This window comes from Hippichthys cyanospilos, chromosome 2 (genome assembly GCF_059441005.1).
Source record: "Hippichthys cyanospilos isolate Australia breed blue-spotted pipefish chromosome 2, RoL_Hcya_1.0, whole genome shotgun sequence".
NCBI lineage: Eukaryota > Metazoa > Chordata > Actinopteri > Syngnathiformes > Syngnathidae > Hippichthys > Hippichthys cyanospilos.
Genome location: NC_142370.1, coordinates 1,780,007 through 1,799,407, shown reverse-complemented (window position 1 = coordinate 1,799,407; position 19,401 = coordinate 1,780,007). Strand labels below are relative to the sequence as shown.

The window sequence follows — 19,401 nt, the reverse complement described above, 5'->3', positions numbered from 1 at the left end:
AAAGGAAATTTGACTTTGAAACACCTATTTTGAAGCCCCACCCCCATCATATATTTTAGCCAATCTTCACAAAATTTTGTCCAGGTGTCCCACTATGTCAGATAATGGGGCATGCCAAATTAGAAGTTGATCGGGTCAAGGGTTTCGGTACCGAAAAATGTAGAAAATCGGGCCAAATTCTACATTCAACAATTGATAACTCTGGTTCTGTACATCCTAACACATGGCGCTCTATGATGTTTTGTAGGTCTTGAGGTCCTACATATGCATAAAAAATTTCCTAGCTCTCGGTCAAATGGGTCGGAAGGGGCTGCCGTTTTAAAGATCTTATGGGCAAGTTTTGCTGATTTGGGAAAACTCTGACTTTGATTTGGCATACAGACCACCCCCTTTATCATAAAGTCGTAACATTTGAAAACCCATTTTCTCTAAGTCTCGATGCTATTCGGACAAATTTTCAGTTCATTTACTCTTATGGGCTTTGCTCAATACATGAAAGTTTAAAAAATGACATTTTTGCCTCTAATTAGGTGGCGCTGTAAAAAATTTGAAAATTTATCATGCAGATATTTTAAGGACACAACTAGTACATTTTCTGTAAAGTTTCAGATTTTTTGAAGCTTGCACATTGGAATTATTAAGGTTTTTGTTGCTCATGGCGAAGGAAATTTGAAACCCATAATTAAAAGCCCCGCCCCCATCATATATATTGGCTGATCTTCTTAAAATTTTGTTCAGTTGTGTTCCTATGGCTGATAATGAAGCACGCCAAATTTTAAGTTGATTGGGTCAACCGTTTAGGAGCTATTAAGAGGAACTTGGTACCTGCAAACATCCAAAAACGGTTGAAAAATGCAGATAAAAAAATTCATATCTCTGGTTCTATACATCCTAGCATATGGTGTTCTATAACTTTTTTGTAGGTCTTTAAGTCTTATATGTGCCTGAAAAATTTCAAAGCTCTAGGTGAAGCTGGCCATTACCCATGAGAAGTGTTCGACTCTAGGTGGCGCTAAAAATCAATTTTAGATTTTTTGTATGAAGTCAAAGTCAAGTTTATTGTCAATTTCTTCACATGTGCTTAACATACAAAGGAATTGAAATAGCGTTTCTCACTATCCTCTGCGTTTTACATGTACACAAGACAACGCATTGTCGGGAGAGCGAGTGGCCGCTGCGTATACACGCGCCGCCATCTTATGTATGTGGTAGTAGTGAATAATTAGACATGCTTGTGGTAGCGATGCAGTCAAAGCCAACCAAGGCGTAGAAGCAGGTGGCGGCACCAGACAGGATGCCGGCGAGGCCAAACGGAGCAAACACTTAAATACCAAATTTTACAGCAGGCCCAATGAGTGTGCGAATTTTGGTGACTTTTCGTGCATGTTTATACCCTCACATTTGCGACTCATTCGGGAGAAGAAGAATAATAACTAGAGCTGCAAGCAGCTATAAAGAGCCCTCGCAGACCTGTGCACGTTGGGGTATGAACAAGGACTATGAAAGATGAAAAATTAGTTGTAGATGACTTCAGTGCAGGACTCTTATCAAATTTGTAAAATTTAGAGGTGGGATAATGTGGGTTGAGTTAATGCAGCTTTTATTGTTACATTTGTGTGACTTTACACTGTCGTATAGGCCACGCCCATTATCGAAACATCTTACTATTTGGTGGAGGGCATTAGGCGTGGTCAATGGCTTTTCAGACATTTTATAAGAGATTTAACTATAAGGGGCTCAGCATAGTACATAAAAACGTTAAGGATTTGCTTTTTTTTTTGCTGCCACTAGGTGGCGCTTGAACTATGATAAAAAATAGGATTGTTGGTGTGTTTCACATTGGACACCCATCCCATATACGAAGTTTCGCAAATATCAGATAATCTAGGTCCAATTACAGCAACTTTTACCGTTTTGGTGAGAAATCGGACTTTGAGTTGGCATACAGGCCACGCCTTTTATTGAAAAATAATAAAAGTTGAGAACCTTCATTTTCCACTGTGTCATAGCTTTTCTGACCATTTTTTAGTTCATGTAGTCAAACAGACATTGCACAGTACATGAGAGTGTAAAAAATTAGATTTTTGTCCGCCACTAGGTGGCCCTGTAAATGATTTGGAAGTTTATCACATAGCTGTATTAGGGCATGACTTTTAAACTCCCTGCAAGAGTTTCACATGATTTGAAGCTGAAACAGCTGAGTTATTAAGGTTTTTGTTCTTCTTGGCGAAGGAAACAAAACAATTCGAAGATCCGCCCACATCTTACAAGTCATGGGATCTTCACAATTTTTGGCAGATTTGTGCCGCTATATCTGCTAATAGTCCATGCCAACGTAGAAGTTAATCGGATGAACCGTTTAAGAGAAAAAGGCACTAGATTTAGACCGGCTAATGTCTAAGAATGGGGCAAAACTGCACATAAAAAAAAAAAAAAATCAAAAAAATTATTCTGTACATCCTAGCAAATCACTCCTATTGACTTTTGTAGGTCTTACAATCCTACATATGCCTAAAAACTTTTATAGTGTTAGGTCAAACCAAACAGGAATGACTCCAATCTTTCGACTAATGACATTTTTTGCAGCCACTAGGTGGCGCTAGCTTTAAACTGGAATATATGTTTGTCGATGTCTTCAGGAATAGATTTTCATCCAATGTGTGAAATAGTGAGAAGATCAGATCAGCTGGGTCAAATTACAGCAGCTTTTACTGGTCCGTTAAAGCTTCGGAATGTAAATCAACGTAAAGGCCACGCCCATTATCGAAACTTTGTAAAATTTGGTGGAGGTCAGCAGGACTGTCTAGAGGCTTGTCACACTTAATTTCAGTGATATTACTTCAAAGGGCTCAGCTAAACACATAAAAATGTTTCAAAAATGCTATATTTTTGGCTGCCATTAGGTGGCGCTCGTACTAGGACAAAAAAATACGCTGATAGGTGTATTCCGCATTGGAAAACCATCAAATATATGAAGTTTAGATTAGAAAAGACCATCTGGGTCCAAATACAGCAACTTTGTTCGTTTTGGCGAGACATCAGACTGACAATTTTGTTTGCCACTAGGTGGCCTTATAAGCAATTGAAGATCTTTTTAAACACATGTGTTAAGGGCTTGAGTCTTCATGTATCTCAGATTTTTCCAAGCTTGTAAAGCTGAGTTATAAAGGTTTGTTTCACATGTGGCAAAGTAAACATCAAAGGCATAATATGAAGCCCCGCCCCCAACATATTTGTAGGCTGATCTTCACCAAAATTTGAACACTTGTGCCTCTCAGTCAGATAAAACACCACAGCAAATTGGAATGCAATTGGGTCAAGCGTTAAGGAGAAAAAAGGAACAGTTCGGGACCTGCAAATGAGCAAAAACGGGCCAAAAGTGCACATTCAAAAATTCATAACTCTCTTTCTGTACATCTGAGCATATGGCTCGCGCTGACTTTTTTGTAGGGCTCGAGGTCCTACATAAGGCTACAAATTTTTGTAGCTCTAAGTCAAACGAGCCGGGAGTGAGAGGCTATTTTCCACTCTTAAGGCCTTTTTGGGGCCAATTACAGCCACTTTTTTTGTTTTGGCGAGTCATCTGACTTTGAAGTGGCGTGCAGACCACGCCCATTATCGAAAAGTCCTAAAATTTTAAAACCTTAATATTCCATGTCTTAATGGTGTTCTGACCAATTTTCAGTAATTTTACTCAAACAGACTGAGCACAATACATGAAAGTTTAAAAAATGACATTTTAATCAACCACTAGGCGGCGCTTGTAGGTATTTCAAAATACTTTTTTTAAAGGCGTTAAAGACATACGTGAATGTCATAATGACATAATGAAGTTTTAGATTTTTTTAAGCTAGTACATCAAAGTTATTAAGGTTTATGTCACTCTTGGCGAAGGAAAAATTGAACACATAATTTGAAGCCACGCCCCTATAATATATGTCAGCGGATCTGCACCAAATTTTGCCCAGTTGTGCCCCTATGTCTAATTATAGACCACAGCAAATTTGAAGGCGATTGAGTAAAGCGTTTAGGAGATACAAGGAGCAGTTTGGGACCTGCATACGTGCAAAATTGGGCCAAAAATGCATATTCAAAAATTCATAACTTTTTCTGTACATCTGAGCACATGGCTCACGCTGACTTTTTTGTAGGTCTCGAGGTCCTACATTTGCCTAAAAATTTTCGTAGCTCTATGTCAAACGGGCCGGGACCAGGTGCACTTTTTCGACCTTAGGTGGCGCTGCAGAGCCATTTTTTTTGCATTGTTTTGGAAAACTCAAAAATATCAAATTTTTCACCGGGCCCGACAAATGTGCAAATTATGGTGACTTTTCGTGCATGTTTAGGCCCTCAAAAATGGAAAAGCGCTGCACAGTAAATAATAATAATAATAATAATAATCCGGAGAAAAACAAGAGGGTTCTCGCAGCGGTAGCTGCTCGGGCCCTAATAATACGGAGAAAAACAAGAGGGCTCTCGCAGCGGTAGCTGCTTGGGCCCTAATAATAACTAAAGCTGCAAGCAGCTATAACGGGCCCTCGCAGACATGAGCACGTTGAAGGATGAACAGTTCCGAGGTATGAACAAATTTGGGTATGAATTTATTCGTGTTTATGCAGGCGAACTGTAGAGGTCAATGTTCTAGAAAAGGTAACATTTTTATTCGCATTCGTCCAACGGGCACAACTAAGTAATTGGAATCGCAAACTTGGTTATATATTTTCTGCCACGAGGTGATTCTGGCACTACGATGGAATATATGTTTGTTGATGTCTGAAGGAATTGACTTTCAATCAACGTGTGAGGTCGTGAAGATGAGATCATCTGAGACAAACTACATCAGCATTTACTGTTACGATAAATGGATGAGCACTGCTGAATAGGCCATGGCCATGATCAAATCATTGTAATATTTGATGGAAGAAATTAAGCGTTTCTGAAGGCCTGTCTGAAAAAACTTCAGTGATATTACTTTGACAGGCTCAACAAGGTACCTATAAATGAAAATGTAATTTTTTGCTGCCACCAGGTGGCGCCCGCACTGCGAGGAAAAAAAGTGTGTTTGGCATTCTACTCCCAAAATGAAATTTAGAGAAGATCAATGTTGGTCCAATTACATTAAGTTTTACCGGTCTGGCCAGGCATCAGACTTTGAGGCGGTGTAAAGGCCAGGCCCAAATTTGAAGAGTCATGAAACTTCAGATTCATAATGTTCGCTTTGTCTCAATATTCTCCTGACTAATTTGCAGTGAATTTGCTGAAAGCAGCACAGCAGAGAACATGAAAGTGTAAAAACTATCTCTTTTGTCTGGCACCAGATGTCGCTATTGGTAGCATTAAGTTGCTCAAACAGGATTAGCACAGTGCAAAAACTGAAATATTAAGGTTTATAACACTGGTGACAAAGGAAATATGATTCAAGTATTTTGAAGCCCCGCCCCCATCATATAGGTTAGCCGATCTTGATGAAATTTTGCCCAATGGTGCCACACTGTCAGGTAATGGAGCACCTCAAATGTGAAGTTGATCGGGTCAAGGGTTTTGGTACCGAAAAGTGTACAAAATCGGGCCAAATGCTACATTCAACAGTTCATAACTCGGGTTCTGTACTTCTTAACATATGGCGCTCTATAATGTTTTTGTAGGTCTTGAGGTCTTACATATACATAGAAAATTTCGTAGCTCTAGGTCAAACGGGTCAGACTTGAGCAAACTCCGAGTTTGGGGTTGCATACAGACACAGACACAAAGTCATAAAATTTGGATACCTTTATTCTATTAGTCTGGATGCTATTCGGACTAATCATCAGTACATTTACTCTGACGGGCTTAGCACAACACATGAAAGTTTAAAAATTGACATTTTTGTCTGTGACTAGGTGGCGCTATCATTAAGTTGATATTCAACCATGCAGATATTTTAAAGCTATGATGAGTAAATTATCTGTAAACTTTCAGATTTTTTAAAGCTTGCACATTGGAGTTATTAGGGTTTTTGTTGCTCATGACTAACGAAATTTGAGTTTAAAACACGTATTTTGAAGCCCCACCCCCATCATATATCTCGGCCGATCTTCACGAAATTTTTCCCAAGTGTTCCCCTATGTTAGATAATGGGGCACGCCAAATTTAAAGTTGATCGGGTCAAGGGTTTCGTTACTGAAAAATGTAGAAAATCGGGCCAAATGCTTCATTCAACAATTGATAACTCTGGTTCTGTACATCCTAACACATGGCACTCTATAATGTTTTTGTAGGACTTGAGGTCCTACATATGCATAAAAAATTTCGTAGCTCTAGGTCAAACAGGTTGGAAGAGGCTGCCATTTGAAGGATCATCTGGGTTCAATTACAGCAAGTTTTGCTGATTTGGGCAAACTCCGACTTTGAGGTGGTATAGAGACCACCCCCTTTATCACAAAGTCGTAAAATTTGGAAACCCGTATCTCTTAAGTCTTGATGCTATTGGGCCAAATTTCACTTCATTTACTTTTATAGGCTTAACACACATGAAAGTTTAAAAAATGACATTATTTTCTGTGACTAGGTGGCGCTATCATTAAATTGATATTCAACCATGCAGATATTTTAAAGCTTGGACTAGTAAAATTCCTGTAAAGTTTCAGATTTTTTCAAGCTTGCAAATTGGAGTTATTAGGGTTTTTGTTGCTCATGGCGAACGAAATTTGAGTTTGGAACACGTATCTTGAAGCCCCACCCTCATCATGTATGATAGCCGATCTTCACGAAATTTTGCCTAAGTGTTCCCCTATGTCAGATAATGGGGCACGCCAAATGTAAAGTTGATCAGGTCAAGGGTTTTGGTACCGAAAAATGTAGAAAATCGGGTCAAATGCCACATTCAATATTTGATAACTCTGGTTCTGTACATCCTAACATATGGCGCTCTATAATGTTTTTGTAGGTCTTGAGGTCCTACATATGCATAAAAAAAATTCGTAGCTCTAGGTCAAACAGGTCGGAAGGGGCTGCCGTTTGAAGGATCATCTGGGCTAAATTACAGCAAGTTTTGCTGATTTGGGCAAACTCCGACTTTGAGGTGGCATACAGACCACCCCCCCTAATCACAAAGTCGTAAAATTTGAAAACCCATTTTCTCGTAAGTCTCGATGCTATTTGTACAAATTTTCAGTCCATTTACTCTTTTGGGCTTTGCACAATACATGAAAGTTTAAAAAATGACATTTTTGTCTGTAACTAGGTGGCGCTGTTAATAATTTAAAAATTAATCATGCAGTTATTTTAAGGACATAACTAGTAAATTTTCTGTAGTGTCAGATTTTTTGAAGCTTGCACAATGGAGTTAAGGTTTTTGTTCCTCATGGCGAAGGAAATTTAACACACATAATTTAAAGCCCCGCCCCCATCATATATGTTGGCCGATCGTCACCAAATTGCACCCAAATGTGGCCCAAAGCGTGAATATGGAGCACATCAAATTTAAAGTTGATCGGCTTAATTGTTTAGGAGCTATTAAGAAGAATTTGCTACCTGCAAACATTCAAAAATGGTCCAAAAAGGCACATAAAAAAAATCATATCTCTGGTTCTGTACATCCTAGCATATGGCGCTCGATAACTTTTTTGTAGGTCTTCAGTTGCTATATATGCCTAAAAAAAATTCAACGCTCTAGGTGAAACTGGCCGTGACCCCGGAGAAGTATCCGACTCTAGGTGGCGCTAAAAAGTCTATTTTTTTAGATTGTATGTATGAAAACACCAAAATACCTAATTTTACAGAAGGCCCGATGAGTGTGCAAATTTTGGTGACTTTTCGTGCATGTTTAGGCCCTCACATTTGCGATTTACTTTGGAGAATAATAATAATAATTATAATAATAATAATTATTATTATTATTATTATTATAATCTGGGGAGGAACAATAGGGACCTCGCAGTGGTTACTGCTCCGGCCCTAATAATAATAATCCGGAGAGGAACAATAGGGACCTCGCAGCGGTCGCTGCTCGGGCTCTAATAATAATAATAATCCGGAGAAAAACAAGAGGGCTCTCGCAGCGGTAGCTGCTCGGGCCCTAATAATCCGGAGAGGAACAATAGGGACCTCGTAGCGGTCGCTGCTCGGGCCCTAATAATAATCTGGGGAGGAACAATAGGGACCTCGCAGTGGTCACTGCTCGGGCCCTAATAATAATCCGGAGAAAAACAAGCAGCGGTAGCTGCTTGGGCCCTAATAATAATAATAATCCGAAGAAAAACACTAGGGCTCTCGCAGCGGTAGCTGCTCGGGCCCTAATAATAATAATCCGGAGAAAAACAACAGGGCTCTTGAAGCGGTACCTGCTCGGGCCCGAATAATCTGGGGAGGAACAATAGGGACCTCGCAGCGGTCGCTGCTCGGGACCTAATAATAATCTGGGGAGGAACAATAGGAACCTGGCAGCGGTAGCTGCTCGGGCCCTAATAATCCGGAGAAAAACTCGGGCCCTAACAAGAGCTGCAAGCAGCTATAAAGGGCCCTCGCAGATCTGTGCATGTTGAGGTATGAACAGGTCGGGGTATGAACTAGGAGTAGTATTAACGTGTTTGGGTTTACGCATTTGGGGTAAGTGAAGATTAGAAGTCAATGTCTCAGAAAATGCCCAAATTTTATGACATATGACAAACCCGGCTCAGCAAACTAAATAGAAACGCAAAAATTGTTATTTTTTTCCACACAGTGGTGTTAGCACTACGATAAAAATTAGTTCATATATGAATTTAGTACAGGACTCTTATTAAATATGTGAAATTTAAAGGTGGGATTCTGTGGGTTGAGTTACAGCAGCTTTTATTGTTACTGACGTTTTAACTTTGCGCTGCCGGCTAGGCCACGCCCATTATCAAAACATCGCACTATTTGGTGGAGGGCAATAGGCGCGGCCAATGGCTTTTCAGACAACATTTAAGCAAGTTAGAGTTATCACTTCAAGAGGCTCAGCAGAGTATATAAAAACGGTAAGGAATTGCCATATTTTTTGCTGCCAGTAGGTGGCGCTCGCACTACCATAAAAAATAGTCTTGTAGGTGTATTTCACATTGGACTCCCATTCCATGTACGAAGTTTTAGAAAGATCACATTATCTAGGTCCAATTACAGCAATTTTTTTTGGTTTAGTGAAACATTGGACTTTTAGGTAGCATACAGGCCGCACCCTTCATAGAAAAGTCATAAAAGTTTAGAACATTCATGTTCCAATGTCTCAAAGCTTTCCTGACCATTTTTTCAGTTAATTTACTCAAACAGGCATTGAACAGTACCTGGGAGAGTGTAATTTTTTTTTTTTTTTTTGCCACTAGGTGGCGCTGTAAATGATTTGGCAGTTGATCAATTAGCTGTATTAAGGGCATAACTTTTTAAGTCCCTGCAAAGTTTCAGATGGTTTGAAGCTGTAACAGGTGAATTATTATGGTTTTTGTCTCTCTTGGCGAAGGAAATATTCAAAATAATTTGAAGCTCTGCCCGCATCTTACAAGTCATGGGATCTTCACAATTTTTGGCAGGTTTGTGCCGCTATATCTGCTAATAGTCCATGCCAACGTAGAAGTTAATCGGGTGAACCGTTTAATAAGAGAAAAAGGCACTAGTTTTAAACCAGCTAATGTCTAAGAATGGGGCAATATTGCACATAAAAAAAATAACAATTTTTCTGTACATCCTAGCACATCACTCCTATTGACATTTTTGTAGGTCTTACAGTCCTTCATTTGCCTACAAAGTTTCATCGCTATAGGTAAAACCAAACAGGATTGACTGTAATCTTTCGACTGACATTTTTTGCAGCCACTAGGTGGGGCTAGCTTTGGACTGGAACATATTTTGGTAGATGTCTTCAGGAGTAGATTTACATCGAAAGTGTGAAAATGTGAGAAGATCAGATCATCTGGGTCAAATTACAGCAGCTTTTGCTGGTCCGATAAAGCTTCGGAATGAAAATGGACGCAGAGGCCACGCCCGTTATTGAAATTTCATAAAATTTGGTGGAGGAATGCAGGGCTGTCTAGTGCCTTGTCAAACTTACTTTCAGCGATATTACTTCAATGGGCTCAGCTAAACACATAAAAACGTTTAAAAAATTCTATATTTTTGGCTGTCACTAGGTGGCGTTCGCACTACGACGAAAAATATGTTGATAGGTATGTTTCGCATTGGAAACCCTTCAAATATATGAATTTTTGAAAAGATAAGACCATCTGGGTCCAAATACAGGAACTTTGTTCGTTTTGGCGAGACATCAGACAGACATTTTTGTTTGCCACTAGGTGGCCTTATAAGCAATTGAAGAAATTCTTAAACACATGTGTTAAGGGCTTGAGTCTCCATGTGTCTGTGAAGTTTCAGATTTTTCAAAGCTTGTACAGCTGAGTTATAAAGGTCCGTGTCACATGTGGCGAAGGAAACATCAAAGACATAACATATTTGAAGGCGTATCTTGACCAAAATTCGAACAATTGTGCCTCCCAGCCTGATAAAACACCACAGCAAATTTGAAGTTGATTGGGTCAAGCGTTTAGGAGAAAAACGGAACAGTTCGGGTCCTGCAAACGAGCAAAAACGGGCCAAAAGTGCACATTCAAAAATTCATAACGCTCTTTCTGTCCGCCTGAGCATATGGCTCGCGCTGACTTTTTTGTAGGTCTCTAGGTCCTACATAAACCTACAAATTTTTGTTGCCCTAGGTCAAACCGGCCGGGAGTGAGAGGCTATTATCCACTCATAAGGCCATTTTGCCTGCCACTTTTTTCGTTTTGGGGAGACATCTGACTTTGAGGTGGCGTGCAGACCACGCCCATTATCGAAAAGTCATAAAATTTTAAATCCTTAATATTCCATGTCTTAATGGTGTTCTGACCAATTTTCAATTATTTTTCTCAAACAGACTGAGCACAATACATGAAAGTTTGAAAAATGACATTTTTATCAACCACTAGGCGGCACTATTAGCTATTTCAAAAAAAAAATTCAAAAGTGTTTAAGGCATAAGTGTCCATTTGTTTATGAAGTTTTAGATTTTTTTAAGCTTGTACATCAGAATTTTTAAGGTTTTTGTCACTCTTGGCGAAGGAAAAATTGAACACATAATTTGAAGCCACGCCCCTACCATAAATGTGGATGGATCTTCACCAAATTTTGCCCAGTTGTGCCCCTATGTCTGATAACGCACCACAGTATATTTGAAAGCAATTGGGTAAAGCGTTTAGGAGAAACAAGTAGCTTGGGACCTGCAAACGTGCAGAAATGGGCCAAAAATGCACATTCAAAAAATCATAACTCTTTTTCTGTACATCTGAGCACATATATTTTTGGCATATAAAGGACCTCAAGACCTACAAAAAATTTATAGAACGTCATGTGCTAGGATGTACAGAACCAGAGATGAATTTTTTTACGTGCCTTTTTGGACCATTTTTGGATGTTTGCAGGTACCAAATTCCTCTTAATAGCTCCTAAACAATTGACCTGATCAATTTCGAATTTGGCGTGCTCCATTATCAGGCACAGGACCACAACTGGGCAAAATTTCGAAAAGATCGGCCAGCATACAGTATATGATGGGGGCGGGGCTTTAAATTATGCGTGTCAAATTTCCTTCGCCCTTAGCAACAAAAACCTTAATAACTCCAATGTGCAATCTTCAAAAAAAATCTGAAACTTTACAGAAAATGTAGTAGTTATGGCCTTAAAAGATCTGCATGATAATTTTTTAATTTATTGTAGCGCCACCTAGTTACAGACAAAAAGGTCATTTTTTAAAATTTCATGTATTGTACAAAGCCCGCAAGAGTAAATGAACTTAAAATTTGTCTGAATAGCGTCGAGACTTGGAGAAAGTTTTCAAATCATACGACGTTGTGATAAAGGGGGTGGTCAGTATGCCACCTCAGTCAGTTTGCCCAAATAAACAAAAGTTGCTGTAATTGAGCCCAGATTATCCTTAAAACGGCAGCCAGTTCCGACCCGTTTGACCTAGAGCTACAAAATTTTTTATGCATATGTAAGACTTCAAGACCTACAAAAACATTACAGAGCGCCATTGTTAGATTGTACAGAACCAAAATTAACAACTGTTGAACGTAGCATTTGGCCCGATTTTCTACATTTTTCGGTACCGAAACCCTTGACCCGATCAACTTCAAATTTGGTGTGCCCCATTATCTCCATTATCTTACATAGGGGCACACCTGGGCAAAAAATTTCGTGAGGATCGGGTAACATATATGATTGGGGTGGTGCTTCAAAATAGGTGTTTCAAAGTCAGATTTCCTTCACCATGAGCATCAAAAACCCTAATAACTCCCAATGTGCAAGCTTCAAAAAATCTGAAACTTTACAGAAAATTTACTAGTCGTAGCTTTAAAATGTCTGCATGGTTAATTTTCAAATTAATTATAGCGCAACCTAGTTACAGACAAAAATTTCATTTTTTTTAAACTTTCATGTATTGTGCTAAGCCCGTAAGAGTAAACGAACTGAAAATTTGTCCCAATAACATCGAGACATGGAGGATAAGGGTTTCCAAATTTTATGACTTTGTGATAAAGGGGGTGGTCTGTATGCCACCTCAAAGTCGGAGTTTGCCCAAATCACCAAAACTTGCTGTATTTTGAGCACCGGTGATCCTTTAAACGGCAGCCAATTCCAACCCGTTGGACTTAGAGCTATGAAATTTTTTAGGGATGAATAGGACCTCAACAACTGCAAAAACATAATAGAGCACCATGTGTTAGGATGTACAGAACCAGAGTTATTAACTATTGAATGTGCCATTTGGCCCATTTTGGTACAATTTTCGGTACCAAAACCCTTGACCCAATCAACTTCACCTTTGTCGTTGCCCATTATATCTGACATAGGGGCACAACTGGGAAACATTTCGTGAAGATCGGCTAACAAATATGATGGAATCGGGGCTTCAAAATACGTGTTCCAAAGTCAAATTTCCTTCGACTTAGGAACAAAAACCCTAATAACGCTAATGTTGAAGCTTGAAAAAATCTGAAACTTTACAGAAAATTTACTAGTCAGAGCTTAAAAATATCTGCCTGGTTAATTTTCAAATTAATTATTGCGCAACCTAGTTACAGACAAAAATTTCATTTTTTTTTAAACTTTCATGTATTGTGCTCAGCCCGTAAAAGTAAATGAACTGAAAATGTGTCCGAATAGCATCAAGACCTGGAGGATAAGGGTTTCCACATTTTACGACCTTGTCATAAAGGGAGATAGGGAACATTATGAATCTCATATTTTATGACTCTTCAAATTTGGGCGTGACCTATACACCGCCTCAAAGTCCGATGTCTGGCCAGACCGGTAAAACTTAATGTAATTGGACCTAGATGATCTTCCCTAAATTTCATTTCCTGGGAGTACAATGTTATAGACACTTTTTTTCTTCGTACTGCGGGCGCCACTTGGGGGCAGCAAAAATATTACATTTTCATATATATGTACGTTGTTGAGCCTGTCAGTCGTATTACTGAATTTTTCTCAGACAGGCCATAAGACGTCTAATTTCCTCCACCAAATATTACGATTTTTTGATAATGGCCGTGGCCTAAACAGCAGTGCTCATTACGACGATTTATCCTAACAGTAAATGCTTATGTAGTTTGACCCAGATAATCTCATCCTGTCAAGACTTCACACGTTGAATGAAAGTATTTTCCTACAGACATCAACAAACATATATTCCATCTTAGTGCTACAATCTCCTCGTTGCAGAAAATATATTTTTGCGATTCCAATTAGGTGCGCCCATTGAACAAATGATGAAAATTTGACCTTTTCTAGAACATTGACTTCTAAAGTTCGCCTGCATATTCACAAATACATTCATACCCAAATATGTTCATACCTCGGACTGTTCATACTTCAATGTGCTCAGGTCTGCGAAGGCCCGTTATAGCTGCTTAAAGCTCTAGTTCTTTTTTGTTTCCACTGCGTGTCCCTATACGCGTCTGCAAAAAAATAAAGTTTCAATGTCGCAATCAAGTGGCCGATACGTGCTAAATACTGCTCTGTCAGTGCTGCACTATCGTTAGCATAGCACAGTAACTACGGTTCAACAGCTGTTAAAAAAAGGAAGCAAACGCTGCACATACCAATTGTCCCAAGTTCTCCCCTCCGCCTTTCCACAAGCTAGGTGAGTGCTCTTGCTTGGCTCCGTTTTTGTATTGAAAGCTCAGCTGGCTGTGTTGCGTAGCTTCGGTGATCGCAAAGGAGCCGCCATGATTCATTCCTGCCCCATGTGTGAGCCGTTGAACGTTCCCAAAGCTGATTGGCTGACGCGATACGTGACACAAGTTCACATTTTTTAACTTCTTGCGTCACGCGTAATCACGCACCGCGCGTCGCTCCATTGCGTCGCTTGACACGTCATCGCACCCATCGTGCGAACTCCATTGACTACAATACAAAACTGTCCGCTCTTCGCGCTCCATCTTTGGCATTATCCTGCTGAAATAAGCAGCCGAATTCATGAAAAAAGTCGCTTGGATGGCAGTATATGTTGCTCCAAAATCTCTATGTACTTTTCAGCATTGATGTTGCCTTCACAGAAATGTAAATATCCCATGGCATGGGAACTAATGCACAACCATACCATCACAGATGCTGGCTTTTGAGCTTTACGTTGATAACAGTGTGGATGGTCCACTTCCTTTTTGGTCCGGAGGACACAACGTCCAGTGTTTCAAAAAGCAATTTGAAAAGTGGACTCATCAAACCACAAAACACTTTTCCATTGTGCATCAGTCCATTGTACATGAGCCCAGCGAACCTGGCGGCGTTTCTGGATGTTCATAAACGGCTTTTGCTTTGCATGGTAGAGTTTTAACCTGCACTTAACTGATGTAGTGACCAACTGTATTTACTGACAATGTTTTTTTTGAAGTTTTCCTGAGACCATTTGGTGATATCCATAACACACTCATGTCGGTTTTTCAGACAATGCCGTCTGAGGGATCGAAGGTCACGGTCATTGTCTTGGTTTCCGGCCGTGGCGCTTACGTGCAGGGATTTCACCAGATTCTTTGAACCTTTTGATGATATTATGGACCGTAGATGTTGAAATCCCTAAATTCCTTGCAATTTTGCTTTGAGAAATGTTGTTAAACTTCAACTATTTTCTCAGGCAGTTGTGGATAGATAAAGTGTTGAACCTCGCCCCATCCTTGCTTGTGAATGACTGAGCATGTTTGGGGAGGCTCCTTTTATACCCAATTATGGTACCCACCCGTTCCCAATTAGCCTGATCACATGTGGAATGTTCCAAATAGGTGTTTGATGAGCTTTTCTCAGCTTTTTCTTTATTCTTTGCCACCTTTCCCAACTTTTTCTAGATGTGTTGCAGCCATGAAATTCTAAGTTAATTATTATTTGGCAAAAAACAATTAAGTTTATCAATTTGAACATTAAATATGTTGTCTTTGTAATGTATTCAATTGAATATGGGTTGAGAAGGAATTTCAGATCGCTGAATTTTGTTTTTATTTACATTTTACACAATTTCCCAACTTCAGCCGAATCCAGTTTGTATAACCAGTCCAGGAGATCTGAGGTCATGTTCCTGTCCGCTTTCTTCGCGAAAAAAAAAAACAAAAAACAACCTTAGTTTAATTTCTTCCTTCCTGTTTCGTCATCGATCAAATGTTTTGGTTGGCTGAACCTAACACCAATGGGAATGACAGAGTTAAGTAAGCAATAAGTGAGCAATAACGTATTAGCTTTATTTGAATTGCTTCCTAATTGTATTTTTTTTGTTTGTGTTAGGTGCACATCGTGCTGAAACTCTGGAAAACGGGTTTCAGTCTGGACGACGGCGAATTGCGAAACTACAACGATCCTGGCAATGCTCACTTCCTGGAGGCCATCCGTAGAGGGTAACTAGTCGGCTGCTAAATGAAGGAGAAGCGCGCGCTCACCACCTTGACCGAGGCCGCTGTGCCACTGCAGGGAGATTCCTTTAGAGCTAAGGCAGCGTTCTCGTGGAGGCCAGGTCAACCTGGACATGGAGGACCACCGAGACGAGGACTTCAGCAAACCCAAAATGGTCTTCAAGGCCTTTGGCGGAGAGGGGCAAAAACTTGGAAGGTGAGATCCCATCCGTTGTTTAGTCCAGGGATTCTACCAACTTTTTGGCGTCAGGGACCTCTATTAGAAAGCAAATTTTCCAAGGACAATAAATGGAAACAAAAGAAAAAAAAAATAAGACAAAAATAAGCGTTATTTTTGTTCACATTCAGTCTGAGAAGTTTGTTACTTTTCAGCTTTACTGAAGTTTAGAAAATAAAAATTGCAAATTGCACACCTGATGACAAACCAGGTCCATTTTCAATTATTTAGTACAAAACAGCATTATCTTGTACAGTACTGTGAGACTAAAGTGATGTTTTGACGTGATTTCATCCTGAGGTCAAGGTTGTTAATTCGCAGCCAAAGTCCACTGCCTTCCACTATCGAAAATGCGCAATGTAAGGTACACACCAATATCCCGTGTTATTTTTGTAGCTCTCGCACCTGATGGGTCCAGTGAAAATGCAAAAGCGTTTCTTATTGTTGCTCACTTGTTAGTTTTTGAAGCGCTGGCCAGCTTCAGGTTTTCGTGGTAGTAATGCAAATGCTTTTCCATACAGTTTGTGTTAGCTGCGGTGTATGGCACTTTTTTTTTGCAGGGTTTACAAACTCTCTTTGTCTTAATCAGTCAATGTTTTAACATCCTACTAAAACAAAAATGTTGCCACACAGATGATTTAAAAGTAATCGAACCATTGTGTATTTCTCCTGTGTACTCCATTGAGCTTTCTCCTTTTCAATTAATGGATTGCAAACAACAGTTAGGTGCATACCGCCACCTATTGTACAAGAGTATAGCACGCAAGCATATCCATCATATACGTGAGTATCTGGGATTGAATGTCCGGACTCTTTAAAAAAAAAAAAAAAAACATGAAAATATGCATTGAATGAGTTAAACAGGTTGGATTGATTGCTTTATTGAAGAGTCATGAATACTTTTACAAAATAACATGAAATTAACACAAAATTTTATTTGTTTCCGTGGGACCCACTTTGAGAACCCCAGGTTTCGTCTAGCGAAAGCCTATGTAAAACTGTGCGTTTTCCGGCCGCAGCGTGGCTCCCGAGGTGGTTTCGACCCCCGCGTCCTCCCAGCAGGACCAGGCGGCCAATGAAGCCCAGGCCAGCGCCTTGGTGAGTCTGGACGCGTCGCAACCCATTACCAACATTCAGATCCGGCTGGCCGACGGCGGCAGGCTCATTCAAAAATTCAACCACAGCCACAGGTGAGTGCGGTTAAGGTTAGGTTAGGTCGGGGCGGCCGCTCAGACTGCGTCGTGTGCAGGGTGTCGGACCTGCGACAGTTCGTGGTGGCGGCCCGACCCAGCATGGCTGCCAGACCCTTCATCTTGATGACCACCTTCCCCAACAAGGAGCTGTCGGATGAGAGTCAGACGCTTCAGCAGGCAGACCTTCTCAACGCCGTCATCGTGCAGCGGCTACAATGAGCGGCCCGGCCCAGACACAGACTGCGGTTTGGACCTCTCGTTTCCCATTTATGCTTGCTAAAAAAGATCCGTGGTTCGTCCACTCTGACGGCAAAAAGAAGACACGTTGCCACCTTTTTGGTTTACACGGAGCCCATCACTTGATATTCTGCACAGGCCTAAAATGTAGTCTTGACAAAATGAAGCCTGATGGTGCTTTTGCTGAAGATGCTGGGTTTCCAATGCACTAGCCTTCATCTGTAAACCAAGAACACCATTCCATAGGAATAAAAAATATGAAAAGCTCTTCGTTTTCCGATCACTTCCATTGCTTTTGTGGAGTAAACCAAGGAACAAAGACCATTTGGTTCCGGTTAGTTTTGAGCCTCATCCCCACCCACGCCATCCCACCCCCGTGTATGCTGTTATCCCAGCAAGACTGTAGGTTTTGTTTTTGTGTGGCATCATGCATAGTTTGGTTTTTCAATTAATACAAAATTATTATTGAGTAACAAGCGTTCCTGTTGTATAATGTCAACACTGGCCTGTAGCTGCAGAAGTTGGACGTCTTCTATGCATCCTGGAAAAACATTGGAATAAGTTTGGACCTCGGAGAAAATAAATTCCTTCAATGTGAAAAGAGGCGGGGTCTTGTGTATTCACCATTTTTGGGCAGTATTTGGAAATTCATGGTTTGATTATAGAAATATCATCCAGTATTTTGGACTCCCCTGAAGACGTCTCTGTCAAATTGTAACGTTCCTGCTTGGTATGTATATTTAGGGCCCGAGCAGCAATCGCTGCGAGGTCCCTATTGTTCCTGTCCAGATTATTATTTATATTATGATTATTATTAATATTATTATTAGGGCCCGTGCAGCAACCGCTGCGAGGTCCCAATTGTTCCTGTCCAGATTATTACTATTATTATTAGGGCCCGAGCAGCGACCGCTACGAGGTCCCTATTGCTGTCCAGATTATTATTAGCTGCGAGAGCCCTCTTGTTTTTCTCCAGATTATTAGGGCCCGAGCAGCTACCGCTGCGGCCTAAACATGCACGAAAAGTCACCAAATTTTGCACAGTTGTCGGGTCTGGTGAAAAATGTGATATTTTAGTTTTTCCTAAAACAAAGCAAAAAAGCTTGCTCTGCAGCGCCACCTAAGGTCGAAAAAGTGCAGCTGGTCCCGGCCCGTTTGATCTAGCGCTACGAAAATTTTGAGGCATATGTAGGACCTAGACATCTACAAAAAAATCAGCGCTAGCCATGTGCTCAAATGTACAGAAAAAGAGTTAGGAATTTTTGAATGTGCATTTTTGGCCCATTTTTGCACGTTTGCAGGTTCCAAACTGCTCCTTGTTTCTCCTAAACGCTTTACCCAATCGCCTTCAAATTTGCTCTGGTCCATATTCAGACATAGGGGCACAACTGGGCAAAATTTGGTGAAGATCCGCCGACATATATGATAGGGGTGGTGCTTCAAATTTTGTGTTCATTTTTTCCTTCGCAAAGAGTGACAAAAACCTTAATAACTCTGATGTACAAGCTTAAAGAAAAATCTAAAACTTCAGACACATTAAGACTTATGTCTTTAACACCTTTAAAATAAAGTGGGCCCCTGGTTTACGAACTACGTACAAACCTTTCGTCTTACGAACAATCTGACATGCCGCCGGTAATCGTGCAACACGGTTATCTTCGTTTTGCTGCGTCAACAAAGTTGTTTAGGCTTGTCATGGTCACACTGAACGCTATTGCTCTTACAATGTCACAGTCACTGTCTCACTCACGGTGTCAGTCAAAGAGTCAGTCACGGAGATGCCGATATGCTGTTGGTCGATTAAGGTCACAGTCCCGGTCTCACTCACGGAGAT

At 40.4% G+C, this 19,401-nt stretch overlaps 1 protein-coding gene across 1 annotated transcript in view; it reads left to right on the top strand.

The window, feature by feature from the left end:
• nsfl1c (NSFL1 (p97) cofactor (p47)) overlaps positions 1–17,834 on the top strand; it is a 44,799-nt gene extending 26,965 nt beyond the window's left edge. Inside the window, exons 6-9 of the mRNA XM_088440969.1 lie at positions 15,796–15,905; positions 15,979–16,116; positions 17,157–17,327; positions 17,387–17,834. Of these exons, the coding sequence (XP_088297095.1) occupies positions 15,796–15,905; positions 15,979–16,116; positions 17,157–17,327; positions 17,387–17,549 (582 nt within the window). The 3' untranslated portion in view covers positions 17,550–17,834. The remainder of the gene's footprint in view (positions 1–15,795; positions 15,906–15,978; positions 16,117–17,156; positions 17,328–17,386) is intronic.
• The last annotated feature ends 1,567 nt before the right edge of the window (positions 17,835–19,401 follow it).